The sequence below is a fragment of the Mya arenaria genome, chromosome 6, assembly GCF_026914265.1.
Source record: "Mya arenaria isolate MELC-2E11 chromosome 6, ASM2691426v1".
In the NCBI taxonomy this organism is placed as follows: Eukaryota; Metazoa; Mollusca; class Bivalvia; order Myida; family Myidae; genus Mya; species Mya arenaria.
The window spans coordinates 63,086,854-63,109,479 of NC_069127.1; the positions used below are offsets into that span (position 1 = coordinate 63,086,854).

At 35.3% G+C, this 22,626-nt stretch overlaps 1 protein-coding gene and 1 long non-coding RNA gene across 4 annotated transcripts in view; one reads left to right on the plus strand and one right to left on the minus strand.

Moving 5' to 3' along the window:
- Nucleotides 1-13,326, minus strand: part of LOC128236489 (uncharacterized) — a 71,738-nt gene extending 58,412 nt beyond the window's left edge. Inside the window, exons 1-2 of the long non-coding RNA XR_008261366.1 lie at nt 13,051-13,326; nt 4,250-4,316 (exon numbers count right to left, since the gene is read on the minus strand). This is a non-coding gene — a long non-coding RNA (uncharacterized LOC128236489). The remainder of the gene's footprint in view (nt 1-4,249; nt 4,317-13,050) is intronic.
- On the plus strand, nt 4,916-19,454 carry LOC128236488 (thymidine phosphorylase-like). 3 transcript variants are annotated; one of them, XM_052951372.1, is made up of 9 exons: nt 4,916-5,053; nt 5,376-6,085; nt 14,009-14,211; nt 14,492-14,720; nt 15,359-15,477; nt 16,213-16,375; nt 17,314-17,541; nt 17,873-18,013; nt 18,435-19,454. In XM_052951372.1, the coding sequence occupies exons 2-9, from the start codon at nt 5,929-5,931 to the stop codon at nt 18,569-18,571; spliced, it is 1,377 nt and encodes a 458-aa protein (XP_052807332.1). In that variant the 5' UTR covers nt 4,916-5,053; nt 5,376-5,928; the 3' UTR covers nt 18,572-19,454. The 3 variants fall into 3 exon arrangements, with proteins under 3 accessions (XP_052807332.1, XP_052807333.1, XP_052807334.1); XM_052951373.1 differs by lacking the exon at nt 4,916-5,053 and having other exon boundaries at nt 5,141-5,587; nt 5,842-6,085; XM_052951374.1 differs by lacking the exons at nt 4,916-5,053; nt 5,376-6,085 and adding an exon at nt 11,527-11,867.
- Nucleotides 19,455-22,626: the final 3,172 nt, after the last annotated feature.

The window sequence follows — 22,626 nt, forward strand, 5'->3', positions numbered from 1 at the left end:
TTATTTCACGCAAGTGTTTCGTGTTCCTTCTTAAGATTTTTTTAGACAAAAGATTTATGCGATCCCACTTCACACACTGCGTTTATGATGTCAATAACTTGGGTTCTTGGTGAATTGTTAAACTATTAATAAATATAGCAAAATCGTCTTAGGGAAGGACCCATTGACCTATTTTTACTACATTTTTTCGCCCTTAAGTTGCGGCCCCACCAAATCCTGGTGTGTCCCACCCAATGTACTCAAAGATAGTGCAACGGCATTTATATGGCATTTAATTCATCCCATTTCGTAAAAGTAGCACATGGATTGAATCTAGGTTATCGGGTACTATAAAATTCATTCATATCCTTTTTCAGGTCGTACTAGAAACGTATCGGACAAAACCTACTCCTAACTAGGAAGCCCTTAGTGAAAACACTGTAAGATCATTGGTTTGACACAGCACGACCTTGTTTACTACTCAACTATATAATTGACCTATATAGAGGTTCAACTACGTCAATAAATCACATGACATAGTTGTATAACCAAAAGATTACTATGACCTCTGTAACAAACAATCGCAGATAAGTAATAACCAGTTAGGACGACGATGCTCGAAACGACACAATATAACAACGCAAGAAATATAATATATTAAATATAAGGAGTTGTGGATCAGGTCAATGCTAGCACGACATATTCCCTTGATTTGTATAATGCGTAATGTAACAGTTTTCTAAATCTTGACCTTGATAATACAAATATTAAAGATAACACAGAGGAATGGAACACTTTATTAGAACTCGTTCAAATTACACTATTGATGATGTCACATGTTCAATAATGTTACAATGTTTTGCTGTAACATTTACAGAGAAAATAAACGAGCAATGAAACCGCCACACTCTGGTTTGGTGTTCGCACATATTTGTAGGTCAATGACAATCAAGGATTTACTCTAGCTCAATATAATGTAGAGCAGACTTGACGTTGAATGTAATTTATGTTCGTAGAGAGTATTTTTGGCTGTTCCTGATTTGGTACAGTCGTCTAGTTTTCATAGATCGCTCTGCTCTCTGCGCATGCGCGAAGTCACTATAATTGACAGTTCGGGTGCCGTTTCTCATGGAGGCGGTTTTGAAAATAGATATGAAATCAGATATCAAATCGTATTGACATCTTTTCAGTGAACAATTGAAACCATTATGTAAATTCCATTTACGTTTCGTCCGTAAAAATGCTCTTTATAATATACAGCCAGTCAAGCAGATTCAGTACCAAAATTTGCAATCTTTCATTAATGATTATGCATAAAAAGCTTTACGAGGTCATTCCAGTACAGATCTGTACTATGCAAACATACCTAGGCAATTATTATAATCTGAATATCAACAATTGTTGAATTTTACACGAAAAGAATTATAAACTTTCATGTTTAGGTGCTTTATCATTTTTGTTCAAACATCAAACACTTTTATTTTGCTTTTATACTATTTTCACAAAGTCGCGACAATTTACCATTGACTGACACTAATTTAATTAAAATAACACCTGAGCTGTTTAACTTTCGCGCCAAAATACCACGTGGCTGCACAAAGGGCGGAGCGAGTGGGCCAACTGAGTGCGAACACCAATAAACTAAGAGTTCATTTTGGCGATCTAATGAGTGGCGGACCCGTGGTCATGTGGTGACACACTTGACTATCAATTCAGGGGTCACAGGTTTGATCCCCCGTCGCATCACTAAAAAAATACTAATCGTCTTACGGGAGGGACGTTAAATTTGGGTCCCGTGTGACGGTGCTATACGCTGGTGCACGTTAAAGAACCAGGGTAGCTCTAACCAGTGTTACATTCTGTCTGTGCACTATGCTCAAAATACCTAAAATGACGAACAATCTTAACGGAGTACTCGCCGAAGGGGCAAGGCCCGAGTACGAGTATAAATAAACTTACACATCCACCCACCCGCGATCTAAAGAAAGCTTTTTTGGCCTACGGCCTCGCTGCGCTCATTTTCTGTAGATCGCCAAAATGAACTCTCACATATACTATGGATCTATGCGATATACATGGAGTTCTGCAAATCCAAAAACGGATTTCTAGAATATGATGCTCGTTACTTTCCTGGTTAATCGCTAGCTCGCGTTAATAAATTACTATTGAAGTCATTCATAACGTGTGTACAAGTGCAGAGTGAAAAATCATTTGACTTCAAAGGGGTTCTCACATTTTTTTTGACAGCAAAAATTTGAAACTAGAGCTATCACTGAAGGTGATTAATACCCTCGAACGCCGCCTCTCATTATGATTTATCATTGTATGAAGTTTTATGAAATTCCATCAAGTAGTTTTCAAGTTACTGTACGGACAAAAGTTTGACAAAAACAAACAAACAGGAAAAGGCAATAACTCTGTAATTTGCTAAAATAGTGTAATGATTTATGTACAACGAACTCCTTCTCATTGTGCTGTGCCATTGTATAAAGTTTTATTACATTCTATCCAGTAGTTTTCAAGTAATGCTCAGGACAAGAATAAAGTAACAAAGGGCAATAACTCTGTAATTGACTGAAATAGAATTGCGGTTCCTGTACACTGCACTTCCTCTCATTATGATCTATCACTGTATGAAGTTTTATTAAATTCCATTCAAAAGTTTTCAAGTTATACTCCAGACAAGAAAAAGTAACAAAGGGCAGTAACTCTGTGATTAGCTGAAATAGAATTGCGGTTTCTGAACACTACATTCCCCCTCATTATGATCTATAACTGTATAAAGTTTTATTAAATTCCATCCAATAGTTTTCAAGTTGTGCTCCAGACAAGAAAAGGTAACAAAGGGTAGTAACTCTGTAATTGGCTGAAATAGAATTGCGGTTCCTATACACTGCACTCCCCCTCATTATGATCTATCACTGTATGAAGTTTTATTAAATTCCATCCAATAGTTTTCAAGTTGTGCTCCAGACAAGAAAATGTAACAAAGGGCAGTAACTCTGTAATTGGCTGAAATAGAGTTATGGTTCTTGTGCACTGCACTTCCTCTCATTGTGCTTTACCATTGTATTAAGTTTTATTAAATTCCATCTAGTGGTTTGCAAGTTAATGTCTGGAAAAATCTTTGACAGCAAAAAAACAATTAAAGGGCAATAACTCAGTAATTAGCTAAAGTAGATTTATAGTTCTTAAACACTGCACTTCCTCTCATTGTGCTTTATCATTGTATGAAGTTCCAATGAATTCCATCCAGTACTTTTCAAGTTATACTCCGGACAAACAAAAGTAACAAAGGGCAATAACTCAGTAATGAGCAATACTAGAGTTATGGTTTTTGTACACTGCACTTCCTCTCATTATGCTCTATCATTGTATGAAGTTTAATCCAATTCCATCCAGTAGATTTTAAGTTATGCTCCTGACAAGGTAAATTGCAACGGACCGACTGACAAACCGACAGACCGCCGAACCGACCGACAAACCGACCGACAAACCGACCACAGGGTGACTCCAATATACCCCCTTCAAACTTCGTGTGAAACACTTTAAATTTGCTTGTGTTTCAATGATGCAATCGTTAGCCAAAATTACAGCGTTGCACAATTGTAAAATAATCCGTCAAATTGAGAACACCTGTGATTCCTCACCCTGACGTTCACATCTTAAGATACTACAGGGACGAGGCCAGTAGACTAGAAATAACAATGCACATGTCAAGGTCTCAATTACACTGACGTCAAACAAACGATGTCATAAGACATCAAACACAGATAACATAAAAATGTCGCAATTTTTAAATGATTAGATAAATGCCTTAGAATGGTCAGTAAAAACAAGGGAGAAACAAAGGACATACACGACGGCACAAAGTTAACTAATACCGTGTTTTAAGGCTCACGGATTGAATGGGCCTGATAGCAGATGGTTCAAAATCGGCAAATATTTTAATTCTACAAGACAAGCCTAGAATTATCTATACGAGCTAGAATGAGGCCGATAGTTCATCAATTTGCATGATAAGAATTATATTTTGTCGCTTTTTAGCTGACTTAACCCGTTTAAAATTAGCGCATAATAGTTTTCCAGTTTATAGTGAGTATTCATCATGTGGAAGTCTCGTTATTATTACAAATATATATACTGACGCTATTTTCAATTTGACTGTTTTAACATGGTAGACAGCCCCAGTTAATTTCAAACTGGAGAAATACCCCAAAAATTGCGAAAGAAACATGTGTCGTGAGCGATTTGATATATCAGTACGTACGATTCATACGGCTACATTTTTATGTTCTTCCTGCAATTGTATCACCTGGTGTCTAGTCACTTTAAGGCTGTAAAAAACATTAGAATACATAACTACAAAACAACACACATAACACAACATATCAAGATATCGTCATTGGCAAACATTGGGGTTACCGCATTGACACAGGCAGTGAACACTAAGACGACCAATAAAGATGACGTCATAAATGCACTGGTTGAAGCACAATCGGAACACCCCGGCCATCTCCGCCATACACCCGCCTTGGATGTATGCCAGTGCACTTGTAAAATAAGTTCGTAAAATTAAAATGGCAGCAACGCCTACCAAGTAAGTGTCTGCCTGTACTTTATGTTTAATGTCAGATATGCGACGGGGGTACAGAATAATCTTTCTAGTTATTCGATTACAAAATTTCTTCACACATAACACAGACACACGCACGCACGCACGCGCGCACACGCGCACACACACACACGTGCGTCGCACGCACGCGCGCACGCACGCACACACACACAAACACACACCCGCACGCACGCACACACATACACACACGTGTACACGCACGCCATATTACATATCGATCAATATCACTATTGTACTTAATTCACAAAAGTGTATCAAATATCATCTGAACCGAACGATTTTTGTTCAAGCAAACAATTAATGACAATCAGGTAGAAAGAATATGCATAGATTATAAAAAAAATACAGCATTTAAGACTAATTAAAGCCAAATTCTTATCAAATGCCTATATATTCGACTTGAAATATAGAGAGCGAAGGATTAAATGCGACAAACCGGTATTTGTTTTCTTTACACTTCTATACGCTTTCGTACAAATTTCAATCGTTTTCATAGGCACATAACGATCTGTTTGCATCTGGAACTTGCTTTAATTTACTGTATGGTCTTAGGAAGAGATTAAATCATAAGCTAAATGTTACTTTATCATGGCATATGAGTTTTTGGAAACTGTTTCACGTATGGAAATAAATTAATATCAAATATTATGGTCCGTTTGCGTAAGCTATATTTAATTAGGGCTGTAGTTTAAATTACCTCGTCTAATGGCGCCTGTTATAAAACAGCGAATGTTTAAAGTACAGGGGAGTTTTGTTTCAGGCTGCGTTATCTTAAGGAGATTGAACGGCTTAAGGACTCGTCAAGTTGTGTACTCAGTAATCAGGGCATGAATGGGCTTCGTTAGAGTATGTGAATGAATATAGATCACGGTTACAACTTCGATGTACTTTTCTTCCGTACATGTTTGTATACTGACATTTCGCTATGATAAGGAGTTTGTATCGCAAATACCACAAGATACGACCTTACTAGTAAGTGGGAGATAACAGTGTCAGTTTATATTTTGACTGGACATATTCTGAAGCCATTAACCGATATTTTGCTTTCACATTCCTACATACATGTAGATTTCCAAACATTTATAAAAGCTCTAAATATTTCGGATCACGCTCAAATACGATCCATTCTCGGTCATCACAGTGTTAATAACGGTCAGAAATAAACTTTGCTGAAAGTTGTGAATCGTAAAGTTGAACTTTAAATATCGGATTGATTATTTCTTAAGTTTCAGTGTTAACACTTCCTTAAGAAAATTTATTTCCTGCTGCACAAAAAAACACAAATAAGTACCTAAAGAACGGAACGGAAAAAAATGGGTTCTCAAAACAGGCAACGAGTTGATAGCGTTTTTCGTCTCCGAATAGCTGACATAATAAGGAAGAAGCGTGACGGGGAGTCGTTGTCTATAGAAGAAATTGAGTTCTTTGTGGAAGGTGTGGTCAATCGGTCGATACAAGATGCCCAGCTAGGTGAGTTATTTTATTTTTCGATTTACTGTTGATTTTTTAATTGGCTCTTAAAACTGATGTCAAATGCAAAGACAAAAACATTGAGCAGAAAGTAATCGGCTCTCGGATTAACTCGACAACATGACCAGACTTAGTAAGAAAAAAACACCTACAAATAATATTTTTAAAATCATTATCATAAATGCAATTGATTTTTTTTCTTGCAATTTCAAATGAAGTTCCTTGAATAATCAAACCATTTGATTCGCAACTATTTTCATTATTGATTAGAAAAGCGGCATTGACAGGACGTTAAATGTCGGCAGGCAACATGCAGTTATGCACATTAACATGTCTTTATATATACTCCATTAGTACATATCTTCGAAAGCCAAAATGATTTTTTTACCAATTATCATCAATTATCTAGATAAGATCAGTTTCATTTGGAGTGGACTATTCAAGTAACAAATTTTTAAACCGACCTTTGATGTGGACGTCATTAATTATGCTTTAAAATCGATTTTCATGTTTATAAACATCTGAAAAACTGGTGACAAATCACTCACTTGTGTTTTGGTGACACACGCTACTATGGCCAAACAAAAAAATACCTGTGTTTTCGGTTACATGCCGTAAAGAATAGGGTCGGTAGGTCGGACAGGATGAAAGGTTTGCCGAACTCTGCTATACAGCTCAATGCTGTTGAGAAAAGATCACAGGGATTTTACGCCCCCAAAATGCGGACATTTTATGGCGTCCACTGACAGTATTGACGCCGCCATTTTGTTTTCCTGTTGACAAAGGGTCTCGGTAATACAGATCAGGAATGAGTGTTTATTCCCCGGACCCGGGACCAGAGACACCGTAACAATGAAAATAAAGATGTATTCAGAAAAAATAGGTTTCGTAGTGTTACCGGAAACACAGGTATTTTTTTTGGCCTGACCAAACCGTGTTTGAGACAGATATATCATTGATAAACAAGAACTGACATGTTAAAACAAATGCTAACGTGTTTTGCTAATGTGGTCCTATCATAGTTGAACTTAAAGATGCACTCTCACATATTTACAGTTTAAGCATTTTTGGGGGGTAAATGTCACTAAAACTATAGGTCATAGACACCAAAGCAGGAGTTCATTCATACCAAACTACTGAGTTTGAATGAGCTATCTTTTGTGCAAATGTACGGATTGTTTTTTTTTTATATAAGACTGCTAACAAAATAGCCGTTTTTCATATTTCTGTTCGAAAAGTTATGGTTTATGGCTAAAAGCGTTACTAACGCTTTAAGATTTTTTTTATATGACTGCAAAGAAGCCATTGATGCAAAAAAAAAACAATCAGCGAGTACTATCGAGAAATCAGTTAATTTCTGTTTTCTCCGGTGAACTCGCTTCCAAATGTATCTTAATGGCTACAGAACACGCATATTTTGTTTTACTTATACTCTGGGGCATATGCCTGGCTCATTGCAACAATTATGACTATATGCCGATTTCTCCGACGTTCACATTTGGTTTATATATTATACACCTACTTGTTTGTCCGTCCCAGTCAATATAGATATAATTCAGAATGACATGACTAAACAACAGAAGCCCGGTGCAACTTTTAAATATCATTAATTCGATAATAACAAAAAATCAATAAAATATATACATGTCTTTCTTGTAAATCAATAGAAACACATCATCAAAACTAGGATTTATCTACATTGTCCTTTCTATCTACTATATGGAAAGTAATTCAACCTTCACATGAAACTCGATAAAAGCTATTTAAGTTATTGCAAGCATTTACTTCCTTTAAGTGGAAATATCGGTCATACATATACTCATTTAGAAACGCATTAAGGCCAAACCAATTAAAAGTTTTATTCATCGGAATATGGTCGTGAATATTTAAAGAGAGTGGGAGAAATAGAAATAAAATACAAAACCATTTATATATTTTCAAAACTGGAATGGGCAACGGCGAAAGATTTTACATAGTTATTTCAGACCATCGGAAGTTTGCCGAGAAATGTTTTGCATTGTTTGATGGAAAATGATTTACAAGATGTCGTTTTGGAGAAACATAATAAGCTCCGCTTTCGTTTCAGCACGATTCAATATATCATGTATATAATGACATACACACTATTGCAATGTAAGATATTTATGTTGAATATAATGTTTAAAGTGACACTCTTATTCAAAATCAATACATACACATGTATAACAAACATAAATTTTGACTGATAAACCTTTAACTACTTACTAAATAATGCATGTGCGGAAAATATTAATTACTGAGAACAATATTGTTGCCGTGTATTTAATAGCAGAAAGCGCAAAAATATTAAACGATTGGTGAACGTTAAACGATTTACTGTGGTCTACTATAGTTTCATAAGGTCGAAATACCGTGTTTTATGCTAATTTCTTTTAAATTCAACTCGGTATCCTTCATAAGAACCATTGTTTTCGACATTTATTCATCCTGTTTGGAAGATTAAAACAATATTATTAACTGTGGTAAATCTTATTTGGGAGTAAGTGAGCATCTTTAAAACTAGATGCGTTTTGACCTTTTTGTTTGAATAGCTTATATTAATTTCTTTGTGGCGTTAAGTTGAAACTGATTGATGGATTTCTTCATCAAAAGTTGTAATGTAAAAAGAGCTTATCCAGTGTGTATAATAATCGAGGGATGAATGCGAAAAGGTTCTAAGTGACATTAAATAAAGAAGCAGATAGAACTTTTTCGCTTTCACCCCTCGATATACCACGTGATGAAATGCTACTTCGGAAGGCAAAATTTTGCTTCGAATGAAGACTTGAAACAAAGATATCTTTCCTATTTTCTTAACTATTAACTTAACATAGCTCAGTCTACGTCGCTTACAGAGCCCCGCTTTCGGTCTTTTGCCAAAGTTTGAATGAAAGTTTTGTTTCTTATCGTCAAACCTTTTCACAATACGGCCGTCTGACGGAGCACTGTCAAAACATACACTGTTATCTTTTTAAACTGATCTTTTGCACCATGTTATGAAGAAAGGTCAAAGCTTTCAATTAAAGCGATTATCTGATTCCAAATTAATTTAACAATTATCATAAGCGATTTATCGATGTAAAGTACTCGCTTGATATATATTAAACATTATGTGCGTATAAATATGTACGAAAGCAAAGTTTTTAAACGGACAGTCATTAAATATCTAAATTTCTTGCGAAGAACTTTCGAAAGATAACGAGTGGTGTCGGAACACAGCGAAGTCAAACTATAGTTACTATAAATAACATGTCATAAGTCTGACTTCTGTACACGGCGGTCCGTAACTACCAATCTATTAAAAAGTAAAACTGAGAGTACAACATATGTAAAACGGCTGCGTTGCATTTTTCACTGTTGATTTCTTCGATATAATGCATAAGGTCCATATATAGCTGAATAAACGCGTTAAGAATATATGTATGATTACATTAATTTTCGAACGTAAATATGAAAAAAACCCATCTCATTTTGTCAGCAGTGTTATATCACTGGTTTCTAGATATGCACGAAAAAAATTGCTACTTCCAAGACATAAAAAAATAGTTGTCAAAACGATCAACCAGTGGGAGTGCAGGTTTTATGGCGGCATGACAACCTGTGGGAGTGCAGGTTTTATGGCGGCATGACAACCTGTGGGAGTGCAGGTTTAATGGCGGCATGACAACCTGTGGGACTGCAGGTTTTATGGCGGCATGACAACCTGTGAGAGTGCAGGTTTTATGGCGGCATGACAGCTATGTACAGCGAACGGTTAAAGTCCATCATTTTGAACATGCACTCAGTTGTCCCTTTTGTCGGTGTGCCTAATGTAGTCTTACATTTACTTAAGTACACAGAGAACGCACATTCATTTTGTTAGAAAACAAGACTAATGATATTAAATAGTTTGGGCGATAACAACCCAAAAGGGGAAACCTTATATGGAATATAACCATGTTTGAAGGACATAAATAATCTAAAAATGATTTTGGATAAAAACGATAAAGACAAATTTAAAAAAAAGAAAGGAAAAGAAATATATCATTAAAACAGGAGTTAACTTAATATTAATTAATATTTGGCCTCGCAATGAATAAAACAATAAATAACCCTAATCATATAATCTAGTTTATCAAAAAGAGTTTAATATTCACTTAAGTCAGATAGCGCTCTTGGTGTCGCAATAATCCCATATGCGCGTCTTTCCTACGCTGGAAGACAATCTACTATGTCAAAAGCCAATAAATAATATAAAAATCTCAAAAATGAAGTTTTTGGAAAATGAATTACTTTATAAAAAATATACAAAATGTATAATTATGTTATTTTTTTATAAGGCTATACCTAGGACAAGCTATCATTTTCTTTATACTTCATATATGAACATGTATTAATATAGGATAGCATGCGTGCACTAAAACCTTGTTATCGGAGATAAAATAGATCAGCGCAACGCTGCCTTTTGATTTATGATGATTCATTGAGTGGAATGCATTCGTGCTATGACATTATCTTCCTTAAATATACCATAAAAACAATATACTGATATACGAGATAGCATTGAAACGCGATGTAAATAAACGCACATAATGAGCCGTTATCTGACCAAAGCAAAACGGGATACATGACTTCCAAATGATGACTTGGATCCTCCCCAACAAGCCCCGCAAACTTTTTATTTGAATGCAACATTTGCTGATTTAACGTAAGATCAGTACAATAGGGTTTCATCTAAAGAGTATTAGCCGGGTGCTCCCCACTGCCCCTTTTGTTTTCATGGAGACCAGGGTGCACCTTTATCCCTTCTTGCTTTGAAGATTCTTCTATTAACAAAATAAATCATTACATCTTGGTTCTAAAAACTTCGAAACAATATACCCATTTTAACATCAGCTCCCTTTCCTTTTTCTTAAGCATCATGCTTTTTTTCAAACCTCGATAAGTGTGTAAGGCCGTATTTGGTCGCGACTTGTTTTATAAGTAGCATCCGTTTTCCAAGATTGCGGTTACACTATTTTATTTATAGTATAAGTACATCTATTAATGCTAATGTTGCCAATAAGCACTTAAATTTGATTAAGTTGAACTTAATGCAACAAACTTAGGTTACGGTAACCTGACTTGTTTACGTTTTCAGTTGAGTAATGTACCTGCTATCCTTGTCGTTTGATGGATAACATATCATTACGCTATTAAGCGTCAAAAAGAATTCCCTTTTATAAAAAGACTCCCTTAATAACACAAGGAAGATAACGATATCAACAATATCGCTGATTTTATGATTACGATAAAATCGTCCGCTTTGGAAAAAAGTACACTATAATGCGTTAAATAATTGTAAACATCACGTAGATCACATGACAAAAACTGTTAGAAGGAGGGCTAAAGAGAAACTAGTCTCCTTTGCAATATCCGTCTACAACTGGCGATATATAAGGGCGCACCAGTCTTGCTACTTCTATACAATTGTCACATTCTGAAGAAGTTAAATTGAAAGGCGTAGACGCGTCTTTGATTTATAAGTTAAATCTTGGGTTGACTGAACAAAGCAATACCGTCCGGGAAGAATTTTGAACAAATTTAAATTATATTTGTTGTTTGAAAGCGATAGAAGAAAAATCCAAATCCAAAACAAAAATGCCTCCTTGCTCAAGAAGCATCAATCGGGGAACTATTCCTAACTTGATTCAAAAGAAAAGAGATGGAAACTCCCTAACTCGTGAAGAGGTGGAATATTTTGTGCGAGAAGTAGTAGCAGGTCATGTGCAAGATGCGCAATTAGGTACGAATATTTATGATACTTGTATTATAATTAAAAATGGAAAGTTGAGTTATTTGGTGTTTGTTTTTACTGCCCAAATTGATATTTATGTGTGTTTTTTTTTCAATTTTATTTTACCGACCAAAGTGCCCCCATTAATTTACGAACATTTATAATAACAAATTAAACTTTACAAAAACACATCTAATTTAACATGCGGTACTTTTTCATCAAATCGGTTATTGTATAAAAATAACATTTTAATTTTATAAAAAATCTCAACTTTGTTTGATTTTTTTTTGTTCCTGTAAAGTTATCGGTTCTTTCTGCGTTTACTGCAGGCCTTACCTGCTTAAACTCATTATGAATGCATTAAAGGTATTAAATTTTGTAAATCTACCTTGAGTTTGATTTTTTGTAATAGTTTTATTTACACTATTGCGTGCACTGTTATTGCGTCGGATTATTTTCAATATTAGCAATTGTTACATGATTATGTATTATGTATAAATAAACCATTTCGTCACCTTAGTGCAATAACTCAATAACTGCATAAAGAAATAGAAGCAAATATTGCGTTCTTGCACTAAGGTGACGATTTATGCTGAATCAATATTCAATATGTTTTATAAACATGATTTAACGCGATATTGATCTATAAATAGAAATTTGGAATTCCATGTCACAGAAGCCAATCCTACCTATAAATCTATCAAAGATTATTGGCAACATTAGCATTTTAACATGATTATGTATTATGTATAAATAAACCTTTCATGGTGAAACAAAGAACATCTGTATAAACAGGATTACGCGCGATATTGATCTATAAATAGAATTTTTGAGTTCCACCACACAGAAGCTAATCCTACCTATAAATCTGTTAGTAGATTATGGGAAATTTTATCATTTTTACATGATTATGTATTATGTATAAATAAACCCTTTATAATGAACCAAGAGAACATTTTTACAAACAGGATTAAACGCGATATTGATCTATAAATAGAAATTTGGAGTTCCATGACTCAATCCTCAATGAGTCAATCCGATCTAAAAATAGATCAATTTCACTCTGTAAATATCTAAAATATTTCTCCTGACCCTGTTTCTAAAAATGTCGCCGTAAGTTTAGCAACGTCAAAAATTCAGAGCATTTATCATTAAATCATATTGATTTGAGGAAAAAATGCATATCACTTACTCAACTAACTGTTTTAATCCACAGGAACACACAGCATATAGTTTTTAGTATTCATATTGTTTTGATTAAAGACAATATAAATGGATAATTATACAACAAAATCATGTTCATTATTCAGAATGCATTCTCTATAGGTATATATTCTTAATTTAGCGTATTCAAAATAAACATGACAGATTTAACGTGTTTATATACATTTTATGTCACTCAAATATTCCTTTCTGAATACATTACTGTCTAAATTCAGTTAAGCAGTTGAACGTCAAGGACATGCCTTTAACCTGAAGAAAATCTGTGTTTACATGGTTACATATCACTATGCAAAAACAACTAGTCTGAATTATCTTCCCCAAAAACTATTAAAAAAAACGTCATGCTAATGCCTTGAAATATTATGAATTTGTTCCATATGACAGCATATTTAAAAGCGAAAAAGCAAATAATTTTATACTTCATGCCTGACTTGTACACGCAATACTTCATTTTTCAAATACATCAATTACAGCCTATTGGAAATAAAGCTTGCAATACACAGTGTTTTAAACAATTACATTGATTGATAAACTGAATGAGCCTAAAGTAGAATCCTAGATATAGACACAGATGAATTGTTATGATCTTTTACACCGGAGTAATGTTTTAAAATATGAAAATCTTAGTTTTATTATTGTCCCAGTAAACTTAATTTGTGATTTCCTGTTCAAAGTATTAAAACAACTAGCCATTATATATCAAGTACGCACTGCCTGAATTCAACTTTCGTTTACAAAGATATCAAATTCACATCCGAATTTTGCAAAAAAAATTCTGAGTAAAAGTTTTGTGCCTATTGGAGTGTCGGTTTGTGTGCAGGTCGGGGGTTGGGGTTGGATAGTAGCGCGGGATTTTGCGGTGAAGAGTGTGATACAGAGGCGTAACAGATACAAGGGCGTTATGCTTTTCTCTCTTTCTCTCACAGGCGCCATGCTGATGGCGATGTACATCCGCAGCCTTGATTCTGAGGAGACGACCTACTTGACGCGCGCAATGACACACAGTGGTGAGGTTCTGAAGTGGCCAGCGGAATGGAAGGGCAGGATTGTCGACAAACACAGCACTGGTGGAGTTGGGGACAAAGTCAGCCTGATTCTCGCACCCGCCTTGGCCGCGTGTGGTATGAAGGTGAGTGCAGCTTTCAGCAGGGGACAACAAGTACACCAAAGAAAAAAATAAAACACCTAAACGAAAAGTAACAGTAATTCGAATTCCATAAATACAATTCCACCTAAAAGGAACCATACAACTGCAGAAATAGTATAATGTTAAATGCTGTAAATTGTCAACTCCAACAAAACTACAACAAATCTATTTAATTGTTGAAATCATAATATCATAGCACAAGAAATCGCCATATGTCTAGCGAAAAGAAGGCACTAGCGAATTCTCACTCTCTTTATCACAGGTACCGATGGTGTCGGGGCGCGGTCTGAGTCACACAGGCGGAACACTCGACAAACTTGAAGCCATTCCTGGATTCACGGTTTCCCAATCGCACGCAAACATGATCAAGATTCTTGAAAACGTCGGCTGCTGCATTGTTGGACAGACGAGCAATCTCGTGCCAGCAGACAAAATTATGTATGCCACGCGCGATGTGACGTCAACGACAGAAAACATTGGCCTAATAACATGTAAGGACACAATTTAAGATGTCTGTGTTTATTCAAATTAATTTATTTGCTGTTGAGATATCTGTATCAGCTTAACGATCGGGTACATTTTTAGCTCTATCTTGTAGGTAATGAATTGTTAAACAAATACTGTTTTTCGACTCTGTTGCATTTCGTATATAACGGTTTGAACTTAATATTGACATTTCATTTATAATTGAAAGTTTACGGAGAAAACTAAAAAATGTCAAAATTAGTCATGGCCTATCCAGTAAAATTAAAAAGTATTTTTTACAGAGGATTTTGCATTGTTTGTTGTTGGCCATCGCCAACCAAACCGCAATGCCAAACAAAACGATATAATAGAGAGCTTTAAAATTTACCGTACATAAGCCTAGATAAACATTTTTATTGTTGCTAGCCCGATAAAAGTACGGTTAATCTTTGATAACACTTACCTAATGTTCTTCTCTCACGTCGCTTATAAATGTGAATTTTAATCATTTGAGGGTACACACATTTAAAAAAAAACTACTCGTGATTGTTCGCAAAATATTTTGTATACAATATATTCGAGAATTTTCTTTAAAAGTATGCACAGAAACACACAATTTATCATTGATGTCTGATCTTAACAAGTGTATGTCTTGATGTTTCAGCCTCAATAATCTCCAAGAAAGTCGCCGAGTCATTGGACGCTCTTGTTCTAGACGTGAAAATTGGGAAGGGGGCTTTCCTGAAGAATGAGAAAGACGCACGAGAACTTGCACAAAGAATGGTAATTGTGTTGTTATCTGACCTTTTAAATTTATTTTATTTAGTACGTATGCTTGAATAATATTATTGTATGGACTTTTGTTCGTCAGTCACTAAAAGAAGACATATAGGCATATGAAACAAGTAGTACATTTTAAAAAATGTTACCTTGTTTTCGGGTGAAAATCAACAACGAAAAACTGTCTACCCAAAATATAAATATCGATTCATAATGATCAAACATACATGAAAGCAAGTCGAATGATAAAACAAAACACACGCGATCCAAGAATTAATTGGACCATGAACCAGTTGTGGTTGACCTTATCTAACTATGTCCTAAACCTTGGTTAAACTTTTGACCAACATGTCTCAGAGTCCAGCAACTGTTCCATCACCCTCAAATTTTAGAAAAAAGTTTTGTAGGTCAGCCAAGGGCGATTGAGTCTACTATTCTCTGGTTAATCTATATGATTGTATAAGTTAGAATGTTTTAAAATTATACTATGATGATCGACGCTGGGGCTTTTGATACTTTCTCTTATATATAACAGCTTTTCTAAATTTACTCTTTGTTTTTTTATCAACAAAATGTGTAAACCATACTTAGTTCGTGTTAATAAAAGAGAAATATAAGAATGCTAGATCCTATATCAATCATTAATATTTGATTTTGTAAAACAAAGTTGAAATATCAAGTGACTACTAAGGGGCTTTTGTGCGTATACAGTTCTCATTACAGTAATTTTCCTATCAGGTTGCCGCCGGAAACGGATCTGGTGTGCAGACTGTTGCCCTACTTACCGACATGAATTCACCAATCGGAAAGAAAATCGGAAACGCTTTCGAAGTGGCTGAATCGATTGAGTGTCTACATGGCAATGGTCCAAACGATTTAACAGACCTCGTAACAAGACTTGGTATGGCGAAAGTCGGTTTATTAGTATTTTATCATCTCACATTTGACCTATCCCTAAACCTGTATATATGATTATATAAACACTTGTTTGGTTCACATCTTAATCTTAGTTACCCACTGACGCAGTGGCCCAATTTTCTGATTTGTTGTGGCGGGAAATGAGGCGATATTTACTTGTCCTTGAAATGTCGTGTTGGAGAAAGTTATGTAAATGAATATTTCTGTTATCGCTATTTGTATAGTGATGTTTGAATTGCACATAATTAAGTGGGTTACTCATGTGATGTACTTTAAGATAACAGTCCTTATAAGGGATCATTCGGTTATGGTATTGAGTGGGGATTTTCTTTACGTTGCGCTAGCCTCTTTATCGAATATACTCCTTAACTTTTGACTGAACTATACACGTGACTCTGCAATGATTTGACCTTTGAACTACTTACTATGTACCCCCCACCCAATATATTGCATGCCATTTTGGTGAATAAATACCCATTAATTAGTACAAGTATTGCTCTTCCTTCTTTTATATTCAAATTATTTCTATATGTCTTGGGTTAGTTACTACATAAGTTGTATTGGGTTAGTTACTACATAAGTTGTCTTGGGTTAGTTACTACACAAGGTGTATTGGGTTAGTAACTACATACGTTACTACTATCTACTACTAAGATGCGAAATCGAGAGTAATTCAAATCAGGGCCAATGTTTACAAACTTTTTAAAGTTTGAAACTAGACCCAGACTCATGAAAAGCAAGTTTCTTACATGGCAAAATCTAAACATTTACGTTGGAGTGTATGCAGCACTTTTATGATCTGCATAACAGAAGGATACATAGCTTAGAGTTACCGTTTCGACTACTGAGTCTGAAATCAAACATCAGAACTTTCGATCAAAACTAAACTAATATAATTGTAAACTTACATGTGTTCTTCAGGTGGACAGCTTCTGTACAAAATCAACGCGGCAGAAAGCATGGATGCGGCTATTAATATGATAGCTTCGACGCTGAATGACGGAAGAGCCCTTGCCAAGTTCCGGGCCATGATCGTGGCTCAGGGTGTCCAAGAGGAAATTGCGGACAAACTGTGCCGCAAGGGAGCGGATGTGTTTGAGGTCTTGCCCAAGGCAAAATACACATATGAAATTCAATGTGCAAAATCAGGTATTTACTGAAATAATGCTGTTAATCTTATTTATTCTAAAGAGCTAATGAGATAAATGGTCCGATCTGCCGACATTTCCGATATTTGAAAGATTCGATTTCTTTTTTGGTCTTTAGTTCAAAATAACATTTGAAGTTCTCAAAAAGGAGACAAATAACAGGTGAAACTTTGTTGACACTTTTTTTCGTTAAATATATTTTAAAAATAAATTTCCGAACAATCTGAGCTTCAAGATTCTTTCCGTCATACGCTTTAATGAAACATGCCTTATTTCACGACTTTGTTCGTTCTTCTCTATATAAATATTGATTTTCCTTCGACCATATACAGGCCACATCCACAGCATCGACTCAATGAATTGTGCCATAGTAACAGGGAAGTTGGGAGCTGGCCGAGCAAAGGCGGGAGAGGTCATTAACTTCGGGGTTGGAATTCATTTGAAAAAGCACATCGGTGACGCTATAGAGAAAGGTTTGTACTGTACATAAAAAACTGAAATTATTTCATTTGTATCATAGATTTGTTGCTTAAGAAAGACTTACTGTGGTTACCGTACCAAATGTGCTATGGTTTCTGATTAGTACCGTTATTTGTGTTTATCCTTCTTTACATAAGCGATGTTAATGTTAATAAGACAAGCAGCATGGCTTCTTTCGTGATTTCCTGAAAAAAGTTCTTTTGATTATTACGGGACAACGTGCTACATGAGATGATTTAAAGAAGTAACGTTAGTAACTTTTAGACAAAAGACAATAAGTAAACGTGTTTTAATAAAAATAAAACAACAATTCCAATTATATCTTATTCATGTATGTGTTTATATATTGATTGCAATTTTACAGACATTATTGATTCATAATATAAATTGAATGTAATCCCCTCACTAATTCAGACGAAGTTGCGATGGTGGTCCATCACGACGAGGATGGCATTTTTCCTGAAGAATTTGCAGGTTTGCTCAAGGACGCGTTTGTTATTGGTGATCACCCGGTCACGCACGCCACACGTGTTCTTGACGTTATCACGTAGCTATCGAGACGTCATCACGCTCACCACGCTTAGACATTAGTTCATTGTAAATAAAATGATATCCGACACAACGTGTCGTAAGAATGTGTAGAAGAAGTTGTTATATCTGTTATAAACATGCTCTTGAAGAGACAAAGTTCGATTACACGTTGATTTCGAACTCTATGTCGTACATTTTATGCATGCAGTCATATTACAAAGGACATAACCAATACTGTAAGGACAACAAGGAGTTTTAACTGTTTCAATAGTGTCGATGTTGGTACAAATGGCGACTCCAAATTGTCTCTTTGTTTTTTCATTGTATTTCATCTATGAAAATATTCAAGTTATTTCATCATGTGCAGCTACTTTGTTACGTTCGTTTGTTATTGATTTATTTGTGTGTTGTTATTTTAATTTGATTTTGTATATACCTATGCATACATATTGTTTGGATTCTATAAACATTCGCCATATTGCCATGTTGATTATTTTAGTTGGTGTCACTGGTAAATGTAATGAAGCTTTTGTCCCTTTTCCCGCCTTTTTCATTTAAATACCAGAGACTTTTCCTATCTTGCAGATAACGCTCGGATTTTTTTATTGGGTCTTGACAGTGTATGATATTGATTATTTATAAAAAGTCGACAATTTACAACAAGGAAAGCTTGCCATTATTTAGACGGTTGATAACACACTAAGTAAATAAGAATTGCATTTTTTTTTCTTATGAGAATCAAAGAGTCATTGAGTCGATTGAGAAACTGATGTTATGTAACCTTTTTTACAATCTGTTAGGTAGATTTACCAAATAGTGTATTATTTTAAACATGTTTTTTCTTTGTTGATATATTTTGTTGATGTATATGTTTTACATTTAGAATAAAACTTGATAATGATAGTAATACGAGTTTCTTTTATAAATATTTTTAAAGGTGCAGTACAGATCGGAAATTGCAGGGTGCAGATAAGGAAACTTAGGTTATTTTGTGCATTTTTGTTTAATCTAAAAATATTGACAATGCTAGTAAGTATAAAACAAAAATATGCACATATGCACAACAATGATTGATAGCGTTTCTTTTTTCTTTTATTATTAATAAATGAAGGAAAGTACTGTGTCCGTATTCATAAAACAACTTAGGTTGAATTTTCAACTTAAAACTTTGGCTTTTTTACGATGCTAATTTTGATGGAAGCTAACAATGTTTGTAGAACAAACTATGAAAATATGCACGGAAATGGTCTAAATCATGAGTTCATATGAAACCTATGATAAAAATTACTCGGATTTTGAAATAAACATTGTAATATATTATGAGATTTTTCCCAATGTTGATATTATACACTAAGACGTTTTATGAATACGGCCCCACAATTTTTTTGAGTCTCATGTAGTGTATTGATGAGAAATGCTATTGGGGCTTTTTAAGCCCAAATGGTGCTATTTAACAATGATGAATGACATCTTAACAACGAACAAAGAAATTGAGAGAGTTGGCCTCATGATAACAATAAATTATTATACCTTATTATTTCACAGATTCACTTCTATCCTGACAAATTCTTTGGGCCTCTGTTTACTTGTGACATAGAGGTGTCTACCAGAGCAAACTTAGATGTCTTATAGCAACTATGAGGCGTTTCCGGGTCTCTATGTTTAACTCTTCAAACGTTGCGTCGGCATGTTGAAGCAGCCGCATCTTATGCTCTAGGTGTTGGAAAAACAAAGATGGACCATCATGTGTCTAAATAAAGTATTTCACCGAATTGATGTTGAAACAATTTATATACCGCTAAATACACACGAACCCAGGCGTCTGGTAGCCGTAACTGTCTGAAGCTTCGTCTCTACAGCCCGTGATCAACTGCAATAGGTTACAATCCACTGCTACAGGACCGTCTCCTGAACTGCATGGCTCTCGTCAATTGTCGGAGCGACTTTAAATCTCATAGACGGTGTATCGAAGACCAGTCCTGCTACACCATCGCTACGTGTTTGCTCGACACAATGCTATGAGCTTTTCACCTCTATTACGCATTTTTGAAGCATTGAGTTTATCAACACATTTCTTTACCATTATTACGAATACATACAAAAGGCAACATTGCCTAGGTCATTCATATTAAGGAACATATCTTTAGTACTGTTATTGGAAATTGGAAGACCTTTCTTTTTTTGACATAGTCTCTGTTCTCGTCACTGGCGTAGAAACAATAGGCTCGGGCATACACAAAAAAGCAATTTAAATTGAAGGTTTTGGGAGTATATGCTTCTGGTAAAACTATTAGCAAGTCATTAGCAAGTCATCTAATCTTTTTTGCGTGTGTATGTGTTAAAATATATCCTTGAATAATTACCTAAGCTCACCATGCATTTCAACAAAGCGATGTAGCATGTAGCCAATCTCCCTAGCAAACCGGGCCTGCATACAATTTCTGATCTAGCTACGCCTCGCTGGTAAGGCACCATGCAATAGTAAGGAAAACATGAAATCGAAACAAAAAGTCATGCGAAAGAGAAAACTTCCTGTTTTCATGTACTTCATTCGTAGAAACCAATCAACAATCAAGTGCCCATTATATTCAAAAACAGCAATAAATTGTTTACCACGTATAGTTTATGGTTTGTTTATTTTAAGTCTCCAAATACTTGATAAGCGATTTAATGGAAGGTTGAGTCAATATCTCTTTGGTGTAATTCTCTAGAAATGACTTCCCCTACATGCAGACGTGCAGCTTTATCTTTTACCTAGTGCACTGTATTTACATTATATTTTGAACTACAGCAGTACAAATCGATCGATGAAAGCCAATCTTTATTCATTTTGACAACGAGATACTCTTTATGCACCAGTCAATTGTAACCACGGCCCCCAGGTCCGGGGAATAGCGGGGACTTTGACTTTCGGTCCAGCCAACCCCGGCTTAAATCCCCGCCCTGCGGGGACGAACAGATGGTAAAATCCCCGCCAAATGCCCCCGCACCCCAGGGACTCTAGGTAAGGCCCATTCACCGCCATATTTAAAGTGAAGACAAAACCACCACATTCACCCGGCACCGCGGGGCCACCTGAAAGGTAAAAAACGGCCCATTTCCCCGGCTATCCCCGGTTTACCCCCGGACCTGGGGTTATTCAAATCCAGATCTGAAGTATTTTAATAAGTGTATTACTCTGTTGTTACTACATGTATTTTCTTAAAAAATGATAATTATATATTTTAAGAGCTATAATTCAACTTTCAATCTTATAATTGTAATTTAATATATACTCATACGTACGTTCCTACGGGGAAGGGGCATTTTTAGTTTACACCCCTTGAGTTACATCGAGCCTGGCAGATACATGCTTAAATTGAGACCTTTCTTGATTGTCCTCTTTGTAATCAACTATAGAAGTGAAATATTTTCTTTCGGATCTCATGTTAAGTACATCGTTGCTCGATAACGAATTTTCACTCGCGTTCATGTACGTTTTCTACTAGAAGTGTGTACATCTGATTTATTGCGTTCTAAACATGCTCCTTGGCGTTTCTCCAGTACTGCTACACCATAGCTAGGTTTTCGTATATATATATATGTATATATATATATATATCAAATATCCGAATGCAACATTTTATGTTTCACTTAAATATATTGCAACGCATTAAAACGAAAGTAGAAGTACTAATATTTTCACCGAAGGCAGTTTGTTGAACGCTATCGAAGCTCAAAAGCAAAATTATACAAAAATCAACGTTATACATGATCTCATTTCATAGCATTTTAAAGTAATACATTGCATCCATCTGCAGATATTGGAGGCTTTGGCGTTTACCCTGTGCCATGTAACGGGGTTTATGTTTAAACTTTTGCCTACTGAGCTTGTTTCTCTAGTTTTTCACATAAACATTCAAGGCCTTTAATATTCTGCATAATCTATGTTGTTAATGAAGCCAACTATGAAAGTAGGAAAAATAACCGTATGCCATTACGTTTGAATCGTCTGCTATGTATGTACTCCCTTGGTCTCCTTATGTTTGACAAGCCTCTATTGGAACAGTATTCTAAGATGATGCATACGGTTCAG